Raw genomic sequence first — 12,766 nt, forward strand, 5'->3', positions numbered from 1 at the left:
TATTTTCGTGTTGTTTATGATTATTGTGTTAAGATTGAGCTGTCTGGAAGAAGGAATATGGAGAGGTCTAGGATTCCTAAGTGTTGGTCCGTCTTCGTCAATAACATTAGCAAAATGATTCATTCGTCTTGCCTTAAGGATGCGTTTCTAGCGTATGGAGAAGTGATTGATGTATTCATTGCGTACAGAAACAAAAAAAAAAAAGAATTTCAACAGGATCAACATTTGCTTTTGTTAGATTCAGAAATAAGGCTGGAGCGATCAATGCTGTGCGTAGGGCAAATGGCAGGGTTTTGGATGGTTTTAAAATCAGAGTTTTTCATGACAGAATGATTGGGGAAAAAACTAGGATGGCAGAGGTTGATAGTCCGACCAACAAAGTGTGGAGGCCTTCTTTGAGGGATTCTAGGTCTTATAAGGAATCGCTTGTAGGAGTGCAGGGAGTGCTTGGAGGAGTGCAGGGGGTTTATGATAAATCAAAGGAAAATGGTGTTATTCGTCAGATGCAGAAAGGGGGTGGTTCATATAACATTGTACATGTTACTATTGTTGATGAGAGACTTTTAAGGCCAATGCCTAAAGGCGGAGACTTATGTAGTAATATTATCATTCCAAAGAGCGAAGTATTGTGGAGAGTATGCTTCCTCGAAGGGAAAATAAGAAATATGTATAATGAAGATATAATCTTTACAGCATTGAGAGCGAAAGGTTTTGATGTTAAGGTTAGTCTTTGGCAAGATTTATTGGTGGTTATCGAGTTTAAGAATGCTAAAGAACGTTAGGCATGCTGGGTAAGGAGAAACGAATGGATCGGTAGGCAACTGATTGATGAAAGTTTTGGGCTAATGGAAATAAATAGGAATTCGGACCAAGTCTGGGCAGCCCAATCAGTTTCTAACATCTCTAGATTACTGAACGTGCCTGTTGATGAGGATTTCAGTCTAAAGGATTCGAAAGAGGGGTGTTCGATTCAGCGAAAAGGGAAGAGTAGAGTTCTAGTGGAGGATATTTTATGTATATCAGAGAAAAAAATGGCGAAAAGGGGGAATGAACGTATACCAAAGAAAAAAACACCTTTAAAACGAAAAAAGGGAAGGGTGGTTTTGCAAATTCAAGAGGTATTTTGGAAAAAAGAGGGGCATTTTGTAGGGTTAATCTTGGTAGGAAATCGAGGCTAGTGAAACAAGTTGAGGATATCTTAGCTACGGGGAGGCTTTGGGTGTGGAATTTGCAACTCCGAGGCAGGAAATCCTCAAAAGATTAGAGCAGATCGAGAATTTAGGTAACGATGATTCATTGTAATAGATGTCTAGCTGTTTCATTGTTATGTGTGATCTGATTTTATATGGATTTGGGTTTAAATATGATATCGTGGAACGTTATAGGCTTAGGGAAAAATGAAAAACTTAGGGACATTTGTCGTGTTATGAATTCGAATAAAGCTACTGTGTTTTGATGCAGGAAACAAAACTGTCCGAAATTTTTGCATTTGTGGGAAGGAGGTTAAAAGGATTGATTGGTAGAGAGTTGGTCTTTGCTCCAGCCAAGGGTGCATCAGGAGGTTTAATCTCATTGTGGGATCCCAAAGTGTTTAAGGTTAGAATAAAAATTGTGCATGGGAGAATTATTGCATTAAAGGGTCATCTAGTATTGAATAATTTAGAGATCGCAATTATTAACGTCTATGGTCCAAATTCTTAAAGAGAAAGAACATAATTTTTTTATCTGCTTCATGAAGTTATTGTTCAATTGGATGTGCCTGTTATTGTGGGGGGTGATTTCAACACTGTTAGGATGGCTTCGGAAAGAACAGGGGGTCAAGATTATTCGGCTGCTATGAGGAGTTTTGAAGAGTTTATTTCTAGTTGGAGTTCGGTCGATGTTCCAATATCGGGCAGCCTGTTTACTTGGTTTAGGGGAGGTACGAATACGGCGGCGAGTAGGCTCGACAGGTTTTTGGTCTCAACTGATATAGCTTGTGAGTTCCCTCAGTTATTGCAAATCACTCTCCCTACTAGTTTATCGGATCATAAACCGGTTATTCTTAAAGAAAGGGGATTAAAAAAATGGCCCATCCATTTAAATGGTTTAACCATTGGGCTGATGATCCCATTTTGTTTCAAAAAATTAAGGGTGTATGTGAGGCTAACAAAGGAAAATGATTAACTCAAATTTTGTTAAAGTTGAAGGATAAAACGAAGGCATGGGTCTCCACAGTCTGAGAAAATAAATAATATTTTGTTGAATAAATTGGAAGGAAGATTGAAAGCTTGGAAAATCTTTGTATTTCGAATCCAGGGAACTGTTCAGCCCAATCAGAACTGGTGTCAATAAAGGCAAGGCTATGGGCAGAATTGAGAAAGCAAGAATGAGAGTGGCTCCAAAAATCCAGATTGAAGTGGTTCAAAGAAGGTGATAGAAACACACGATTTTTTCTTCTTATAGCTGCAGCTAGAGACAGAAAAAATCAGATTGTGAAATTAAGGGTACATGATTCGGTTATTAAGCATCAGAAAGGTATTCAACAGGCATTTGTTAATTACTTTCGTTCGGGGTTCAATGATGTAAAGACTTTGCTATTGAAGAGATTTAACATACCTTTAAAGAGGTTAAACGTTGTGACTAGAATGAGCATTGAAAATCCTTTTTCGGAAGAGGAGGTGTGGCTTGTAATAAAATCGTCAGATGGTTCAAGAGCACAGGACCATATGGATTCAGCTTGGATTTTTTTTAAGAAGTTCTAGAGCGTAATTAAAGGCGATGTTATGAAATTCATGGCTGATTTTTATTGGGACAGAATAGAAGATTTTTCATTCAACAAATCATTCATTGCCCTTATTCCAAAGAAATCCAAGGCTACTAATCTTGAGGACTTTCGTCCTATTTCTTTGGTGGGGTGTATGTACAAGATAGTGGCTCGTGTTTTAGCAAAGAGGATGGCGACTTGCATTAACGAAGTGATTGGTGAAAATCAGTTTGCATTTATTGCGGGTAAGCAGATTTCTGACTGTGCTCTGATTGCGAATGAAGTTATTGATGATTTGTTCAAAAATAAGAAAGAAGCAGTGTTATTCAAGGCTTCTTTTAGTAAAGCATATGATACTGTTGACTGGAAGTTTTTAAATGTTATCCTTAAGAAAATGGGCTTTGGAAGGAGATGGAGGAAATTGATATATTTGTACATATTGACCCCCTTGATTGTTGTGTTAGTTAATGGTTGTCCTTCTCCTTATTTTTCCATTAAGAGGGGATTAAGATAACACTGTCCATTGTCGTCTTTTCTATTTAATGTTGTGGGAGAAGCTCTCGGTGGGTTGTTTAAGAAAGCGATTGAAATTGGGATATGTGGTGGAATCAAAATAGGGGATGGAAGTGTTGTAGTGTCTCATATTTAATTTGCAGACGACCTCCTAATATTTTCGCAACCTAAGGGCAAGATGATTAAGAATATCAAGCGGGTTTTAAATGACTTTGAAGTGGCTGCTAGTCTGAAATTAAACATGAAAAAAAATATTTGGTATTAATGTGGACGAATTCAGAGTGCAGAGATGGGCAGATTTGATATTATGCGATTTGGCAGTCCTCCCTACAACTTATTTAGGTCTTCCTCTTAGGCATAAAAAGAACTCTAAGTCTTTGTGGCAACCCATTCTAGACAAAGTCAGAGATCGTTTGGACAGCTGGAAAGGTAAACTTCTTTCTTTTGAGGGTAGGCTCACATTGATTAGATCAGTTCTCACCAATCTGCTTGTTTAAGACATGTCTTTATTCCCAATACCTAAGCTTATAGCTGCTAGGATTAATAAGTGTATTGCTAATTTTGTTTGGAATGGTAATAATGACAGAGGAATACACTGGATTAAGTGGGATATATTTGTGGGCCTAAATCACATGGGGGTTTGGGGATTTTTTATGTTAGTTTGAGGAATCGCGCATTGCTAAATAAATGGATTTGACAATTTAGTGAGGAAGATGATAGTTTATGGAGAAAGATAGTCATAGCGAAGTACAATTATGATCAGAATTCTATTATGCCTAAAGATGTTAATGTAAGGAAAACTTCATGGATTTGGCATAGTATCATTCATCCGATACAATTTTGTGGTGGAGCCGATTTTATGTCTGAAGTTAGATGTGTGATGGGAAATGGTTCTAAAATTAAATTCTGGTCTGATCATTGGACGGAATTGGTTTCTTTAAAAGATTCTTTTCCCAGACTTTTTAGGATAGCTAGTAAGAAAATTGGAAAGATTTGTGAGTTTGGTCATTGGATTAATGGAGCTTGGGAATAGGAAATTGAATTAAGAAGACAACTCTTTGAGTGGGAAAGGGTGTTGTGGAGTGATTTTATGCAAGTCTTGTTCAGAGCAGTTAGTTTTGCTTCTGGGGTTGATAAATTAAAATGGTTAGGCTCTTTAGATGGTTCTTACAATGCCAAATCCTTCTACAATAAGTTAGCATGTGTTGGCAAGTTCGAAGATCCTATTTGGAAATTGGTGTAGAATAATTTACTCCTCTAAAAGTTTCAGTGTTTGTTTGGAGAGCAGTTCATCAAAGGTTGTCGGTTATTATAGAGCTGGAAAAGCGAGGTATGATCTGTAATGATAAACCTCTTTGTGTATTTTACAATCTAAAAAATGAAACATCAGATCATGTTTTGTTCCATTGTGATGTTGTTTGGAAAGTTTGGCAACGATGGTGTAGTGTTTGGAATGTTAACTTAGTGTTCTCTATTATGGTTAAAGGGTTGCTTGAGGTATAGTTCAATCAGAAAATTAAAATAAATGTTTGACCATTATGGGAATTAGGTTTTTTGGTCTGATCTGGAAAATCTGGCTGTGCAGAAACAAAGATAGGTTCAAGGGTAGTGTTTTTTCTGTCGATCAGATTTTTAATTTAGCATTGATTCAGATAGGGGTTTGGGCGAACGTTTTATGGCCTTCGTTGATTCCGGACGTTCAAGATTTTGGCACTCCACAATCTATCATTCTTGGTGTGTGTTGACTGCAATATTGATGTTGTGTAGTGTCCCTGCTGTGTGTTTAGGCAGGTATGCCGTGACAGCTTGATGTTGTTGCTATGTTTCATTTCTTTTGTTTTTCTATTTGCGTGTGTTCAACATCCAGTGCTTATTTCTTGTAATTGTTTTATCTGTGTTGGTTTACTTTTAGTTGGATTGAGGTTTGTTGTACGGATGCAGTTTGAATGATCTAATAACAGTTTGAATGATGTAATAGCAATTTGTGTATAAGTCTCATACCACCTCAAGGTACACTCTTTTTCCTCCATTTAGGATTAGGAAGGTTTTTTTAATGAGGTTCTTGAGGTGGTGTACTTTGTAATCCTTTATAATACAAAATACCATCTTTCAAAAAAAATATTGGAAAGTAGGAAACTAATTTGGTTAAAAGTAGAAAACTTTATTAAAATAGATTTCTACTTTATTTAGTTTTACTTTGTAATCAAGTATATATCCCTATAAATAGATATTAAGGGTCAGAGTTGGATATCAAGTTCTTTTCTTTCACCAAAATCCTCTTGTATTTTCTTTCTTCATATTAGTAAAATTCTTCTCCTTTGCCCGTGGTTTTTCCCTTTTGGGTTTTCCACGTAAATCCTAGTGTTCTTTTTTTTTTCCTTTTCAATCGTGTTTATTTGTTTACCGATAATCATCGTTCTGATATTATAAAAAATTGGTATTAGAGCTTCGGGTTCAAGAATATGAAAACAATGAAGTATGATATTCCACTGTTGGATCGAAACACCAGATTCTCGCTATGGCATGTGAAGATTCAGGATGTTCTTGCACAATTAGATCTCGACGACGCAATAAAAAGATTTGATGAGAATTTGATAACACAATGGACGAATGAGGAAAATCGTAAGGTTTTTGATGTGCATGATATTGCTAGTGGTGAAACATTTGTGAGCAAAGTTGACACTTATGATAACCATGTCAATGTGAAGCTAAATTCAAGCCTAGAAAAAGCTTGGACTTGATCGATGTTCGTTACAGAAGATTACCCCTTTGAGGGGTGTTGTGGAAGAGATAGAGAACTTGTTCATTGAAATGAAAAAAAATTGTTTTTTTGTTGAGTTTGTGTGCCACATACAATTTGGGAGTTTTGTCTCAAAACCTTTGCACTTTCAGAATTCATGTCAAGGTGGAGATTTGTTAGAGTTTGACTCGAATTCAAAGTGAAACAAATTAATAAATATATAAATATTGGGAAAGTAGGAAACCAATTTGGTTAAAAGTAGAAAATTTTATTAAATTAGATTTCTACTTTATTTAGTTTTCATTTGTAATCAAGTATCTATCCCTATAAATAGATAATAAGGGTCAGTGTTAGATATCAAGTTATTTTCTTTCACCAAAATTCTCTTGTATTTTCTTCCTTCATATTAGTAAAATTCTTCTCCTCTGCTCGTGGTTTGTTCCTTTTGAGTTTTCCACATAAATCCTAGTATTTTTTGTTTTTACCTTTTTGATTGTGTTTATTCGTTTTTCGATAATCATAGTTCTGATATTATAACATAAAAATTCTCTAACCTCCCATTCATGAACCATATACCCATTCGAGAAGGTGAAGAATATGGTCCAGTCATCTGGTGGGACTACTTCGTTGGTTTGGCTCGACGGGAGTCCCACCCTGACCGAACCATATCCTACCCCTGATCCAAACCTGGTTGAACCATTGGTTGTTGCACCCGTTGTTGTTGTTGTTGTTGATGATGATGATGTTGTATTTAGGCATGATTTGCTATGCTTCGTGTGGCATTTCGTTCGATGGCGGCTTGCATGATGTCCCTCAACTCCCTCATGCACACCTCGTTGACGATCTTCTCCAGTCCTCGCATCGCGATCGGTCGATGCTTGACGAAGAATTGGAGACAAAGATCATCGTGGATCAAGTTTTGCATGGAAGTGACATCACTGGATAAACCCGATATCGATGCCTGGTCATTGTGAATGATGTTAAGACACACGAAAGCCTCATCGGCGAGTTAATTTACCACCGTGTAAGGTAAAGACAAGATCTTTTTCACAACATGTTTGAACCCAACTCTTTCCAACCAAAGCCACAGAGCTACGAACTGAAGAGCTTCCACTGGGTCTCGCCATAGATATATGACGAGTAAACGATATATTGTACAATCAATGTTGTGAAACAAAAGAGAAATCATCGTTTTCAATACTGCAAAATCAACCATTTGTAATCATCAACAAAAAATGAAATGAAATGTAAAGAAAAAAAACTAATGAAATCATATAAAAGCAAAAGAGAAACCTGATTCTCAGATAGGAGTGAATCTGCCTTCGGACAAGATGAAAGCAAGGGGCCCCACCATGAAACAAGACAGTGTTTTGATTTCATAGATGCGTGTGTGGGTGTGTGTTTGCATATGTATCTTTTTGTGCTGACAAGTGACTGTGTTGAAGAAAATTGAGCAATGGGGAGAAATAGTTCTTTCTTGAGAATTTTTTTTTGTTACAAAAAGTTTAGGTTAGGTGTGGCTATTCAGTTTAGAACTAGGACATATTTAAGATTTAATTGGGATTTATATACGATTTTATAGATTGTCTATCAAGAGTGACGGTATTAGAATTCGAACTTGACCTTACAAATTCAAATTTTTAAATCTCAATCACTTATTTCCGTACTTGGCAAAAATTAAAATATTGAATAGCCTGAAAACCAACATAAAGTTTGTTGGGTTTATATGTTAATAGAATAAAGAAATTTGTTTATGATAACATTTAATTAATGGCTTTGTCGGGTAACTAGAGTTGGAATCATGTAGGGTAATATTCATTATAAGGCATTAAATTATATGACATTCATACTTACCTTGCTAATGTCTTCCCAACGTGAAAAAGAACTTTTCCCCCTCTAAAAGTTGCATTCCACCGTAATTTCAATTTTTTTTTGCTTAATATAAAAATAAGTGCTAGAATTATGCCTCAAAACACGTTTTAGTGGTTAAAGATTTTTTCGTTAAAAATAAGTGTCTAATATTTCAAACGGTATATTTTTAGGTGCCTAGACGGTAATTGCTGTCAAATATCTCCGTTAAGTGACACTTGTCACGTTCTGGTAATTTTAAAATTTTTTTAAAATATAAAAACATATTTTTTTGGAAAAAAAAGAAAAAGAGGCTCCCTCCCCTTTTCCCATCCCCTTTCCTCCTTCTAGAAGTCACCGATTGGTTGGCGGTGACTATCACTGTCACAGCCACTGTCGTCATCATCGACGTCGACACCCGATCAAATCCCTGTTAGTTTTTCGTCGTAATATGATGTTGTTTACCATGGAGAAGCGTTCAAATTTTCATCGGATTTTAAGCTATCGTCGTCATTCTTCATCGATTCCAACCGACGTCGTCCATAAGCCACACAGTCGTTGCCATTCGAACCAACGTGCTATTTCGATCAAAACCCAACCATTCGACGATGGCGATGATGGCCAGAGATGGTTGAAGATCGTTTGAGTTAAAAAAAATTGAAATTGAGAATTAAAGATTTGGATATTGGGATTTTAAATTTAGGGATTTTGGGTGACGATAAGGATGATGATTGATCAATGGGTGAGTGGCGACGGGTGGGTGACCGTTCGGCGATTACGATGATGGTCGGCGACGATTGGTGACGAGAGTTGAAATAAGAGATTTTATTTTTTAAGGTTTTTTTATAATTTCAGTAAAAAGTTGGGGATTTTAATAAATAAATTAAACTATTTTCTTTTTTAATTAAAAAACAATTATTAAATAATTAAAATATAAACGATATGCAACTAAAAATATAACTGAGAAAACATTAAGACACCTATTTTTATCGAGAAATTCTTTATGCAGTAAAATATTTTTTGATGCATAGTTTGGACACTTATTTTTGTATTAAGTTTTTTTTTTAATTATAAATCTAATCTTAATTCGATCTAGATGAGAAAGGAGAGAGTCTGGGAAAAAGAAGAAGAATGTTTCTAATAAATCTAGAACACCTTATTTTAAAAAAATGAGGGAATAAAGATTGTTAAACAGCATAACAATTTATTTTTTTATATAAATTAAACTTGGTTGTAAACATAAATGACGAATCACATAAAAAGATTGTTTTTAAGCAGAATTAAAATAAGAGAATTTTTATATTTTTCTAATTTTGTTAACATCTGGTAATTAGTGATATCAACTTATTCATAGACGGACATATGATCTTATGTTAACGGGGTAAATTTCTAAAAATTTAAGATGAGCGAACTTATAAAATTATAGGAGACTAAAATATATTATCGATTGAAAATCTAAAAAAATCTAAAACATATACTAAAATTTTCAAGAAAGTGATTGTCTCCACTCGTCAACTTTCGGTCCATCTCTGAACTTAGTCAAAGATTTAATATATAATATAGATATCCATAAACTTGGTATTTATTCATGCATTATATTTATATTGTTATTGGTTACTTTTACATTATTATTATTTATTATTGGATTCTATTTTCGACTCAATATCACCCGAAAGTAGCCGAATTTGGTGATAGAGTTTCGGAGTCAACTTAAAACTTTGAAAAGTTTAGAGGTTTAAATTAATTTTTTTTTTAAATTTTGAAGGGTTTAGCTTATATTTTTTCAAAAATTAGGGTCTAACTAAAATTTTTAAAATTTTGAGAGGTTTAATGAAAAATTTTAAAAATTATGGGAGTGAATTTAATTAAGAACATTAAAAAGTTTTAAAATATAATCTGATTTTTTAAAAATGTTGGAGGGATAAGTTTAAATTTTTAAAAATTTTAAGGATTTAAATTATAATCTTTTAAATTTTAGGGGAAGCATGAACTCCACAGATCCGCTAATCCCTCTTGTATTCCACCACTGATAATCGATTAAATTAATCAAAACAATTATTTTTAATTAAAATTATCCAATAATGACAGTAGTGAAATAATTATATATTACATGTTTGTCTCTCTTATGCATTTTTCGCGAGAAATTATCAATTTGATGCCATAAAAATTATCTAACGTAAGTAGCTCAAAATTTGAATATGTATTATATAAAGATGAAAACATATTCAGCACCCGTATTCGATACACATGTCCGACACTCACAACCGAGATAAAACGAACTAACACGCACATGAATACGAAAAGTATCGTGGGAAAGTTACCTTTAATGCTCGGGTGCTCCATTCTCCTAGAATAGCTCTCAACCTTTCGTTTTCTTCGACATACTGTTTCGGGGTTTTCAGCAATGTAAATTTCAACATAGCAGTGTGAGATTACAATTGTTTTCATTTTACTATTAGGTGTTTGCAGCTTACCAGACCGTTGGTTGTTCGAACGCACTGGACCTCTGCTTCCGTCTCCACCATTAAAGAATGAGCAAGTCTTATCTCGGACTGTAGTTGATTCATCTACATTTCGAATAGTTTAATATCTCAGTTTCTGACAGAATCTAATACTGGCACTTCTCTGAAAAAGAAATGCCGGGGAGCAAGGTAGAACGCTCACTACCAATGCTAGAAGTTGAACAACCTAAGGTGCATGGAGAAGAATGAACAAATTGGAGTTCAAATGCAAAGAAACACTCTTTGTCCCGAAGTGCATATCCAAAGATGTACAGGAAATGCATATATTACAGCTATGTTACTCGGACTTGAGCACAAGTGTTGGATATGGATATCCATCAAGTTTCATGTATTTAGCCGTCAACCCCCATACCCATGTCTGAAATGTCCCGGACATGGGTGTGAGAAACATATACTTCAACTAGAAAAATGAAGGGTCGGAGCAACACAAGACCATAGGGTTTGCATGCCAAATGAACACCCCGCTTCTTTACAGGTTAAATCCTTACTCTTAAGCATAAATCACCTATTTAAACCACGAGCATATGTTCAAACCAGGTAGAACAGCATGGAAAAGAGAAAAAAGGTGCATAAGTGAACAACAGAAGATATGCAAGCATGAAAAGTTTATTTGTTCAAAAGAAATCTCTGCACTGATAATGCAAATCCGCAAATTTTCATGTTTCCAATATTAACTAGCGTAACTCAGCTGATAGTGTTCTCAATTCTTGATCACGTACTACTAATAGATGGGCAAGATCGACCTGGAAAAGAAGTCGAGAACCAACCATTATTTTGACCATTTCTTTCAAAGTTATCACAGCATTCATCTGTAAAGATAGATAATCACCTGAGGTGTGGTTCCATCATTAGATCCTTCATATTTGATTATGCACTCTTGCAATCGGAGAACCTGCAGATAAATGTGCATTGCTTGTCTTACGGGTACTCTGCTACGCTACTTCAAAATTAATTAGAAAAAACAACTACCGTGAATTATAAGTATAAGATGATCCAAGTACCTCACTCAGAAAATGAAGGTTTTCGCGCTGATACTGAAGTAAAGCCATTTGCTGGTCAGAGAGTCGACCACCATCATGATACCTGAAACTCCAATCAGAAACAAACATGGCATATAAACACCATTATGTATGACAACAGTAATGATTCATAATTTCTTATTAATCTGTGTCTTTGATTTCATGAGAAATGAATCTCCATAAACTACAATCTGGATATCATGAAACCGGCAAAGCTCCCGAAATGGCAATATTAAAATAATCTACCTAGATTTAAGATTGAAAGACGGGATTTCTTTCACGGTGAATCTTGAAAATTCAGATTGGATTGATAAAGGTTTTTCCATTACCCCAAATCTTCCAAAGAACTTTGTGGTTGAAGAGGAGAATATAATGACTTCAAAACATCTGGCTGAGAATCCAATGAATTGTACTGATGTACATAGCCTACGATAACCACAAAAGCACAGAAACATATTGGAATCTAACTGAAAAAAGAAAAGAAAAGAAAAAAGAAACTCATATTATAGGCATGTTTTATTCAATTAAACTCTTCGAGTGGTTCTACACGTGTATGTGTGAGCTTACCGATATACACCCTCATAACGACACAGAACATACTGCTTCAACCAACATTATAATCCTGCAAATCAAGTGGGAAATTGTCAACAATATGTAGTTTTGAATGAAAGAGAGAACCTGGAATGTTATTGTAATATATTTTTCAGTTGCAACTTGTGGATTGACCCAACATAATCAATAACATCATACAGCCCCAATAATGAAATTGTAACATAAAGCTAATTAGAATGAGCATCCAGAACTCATAAATCGCATACATTTCAAGATGCAAACAATACAAAATCAATATTTCTTTCTCAATCCCCAATAAAGGCTAAAAATTAACTACTTTGAATAAATCCTTCGACAAGCTGTCGAAATGATTTTTTTCTCATAAATAAATTTAATTATTTTTAAATTCTCATCTCGAATATTTTTGGTGTTTATCTTTTTAAATAAGATAAAACACGATTTAAGGAGTCACCACCAATCTTTAATTAATGTGTGATTGGACACCTAAAACATTTTGTTATTTTAATAAAATTTATTTTAAAAATTATTAAAATAACATAAAAAAGGTCTACATATTAGAAAAAGAATTTGGGAGTCGGTTACGTGTGGGGAATGATTAACACTCCACAACGCCCTAAATCGGTACCTTGTCCATTAATTATTTGTCTTTGCAATAAAATTTACAAATTCGAATCTAATTTAATTTATGATCATTTGAAATATAATTCTTGAATTTTGGAATGAAACCAAGTAATATTTAATTGTTTCCTATTAAGAATAAATGATCTCTCATACCTTGAGACAATCAATTCTTACTCCAGTTGAA

The 12,766-nt window shown here is 34.6% G+C and overlaps 1 protein-coding gene across 1 annotated transcript; it reads right to left on the reverse strand.

Moving 5' to 3' along the window:
• Positions 1 to 7,193: 7,193 nt before the first annotated feature.
• On the reverse strand, positions 7,194 to 11,971 carry LOC120169343 (protein FIP1-like). The gene is made up of 8 exons (XM_039177507.1): positions 11,956 to 11,971; positions 11,718 to 11,814; positions 11,371 to 11,452; positions 11,199 to 11,261; positions 10,322 to 10,414; positions 10,169 to 10,231; positions 7,293 to 7,319; positions 7,194 to 7,199 (listed from the first exon to the last, which is right to left on the reverse strand). The coding sequence occupies exons 1-8, from the start codon at positions 11,969 to 11,971 to the stop codon at positions 7,194 to 7,196; spliced, it is 447 nt and encodes a 148-aa protein (XP_039033438.1).
• Between the last annotated feature and the right edge of the window lie 795 nt (positions 11,972 to 12,766).

The sequence above is a fragment of the Hibiscus syriacus genome, unplaced genomic scaffold (assembly GCF_006381635.1).
Source record: "Hibiscus syriacus cultivar Baekdansim isolate YM2019G1 unplaced genomic scaffold, ASM638163v2 tig00111758_pilon, whole genome shotgun sequence".
Taxonomy (NCBI): Eukaryota; Viridiplantae; Streptophyta; class Magnoliopsida; order Malvales; family Malvaceae; genus Hibiscus; species Hibiscus syriacus.

Excerpts from the sequence above, each read along its gene's own strand:
- LOC120169343 (XM_039177507.1), bottom strand. Across the intron at positions 11,453-11,717 it reads AGTTCTTTGGAAGATTTGGG|GTATCATGATGGTGGTCGAC; the intron begins GTAATGGAAAAA and ends TTGGAGTTTCAG. Across the intron at positions 10,232-10,321 it reads TTCGAACAACCAACGGTCTG|TATGTCGAAGAAAACGAAAG; the intron begins GTAAGCTGCAAA and ends ACCCCGAAACAG.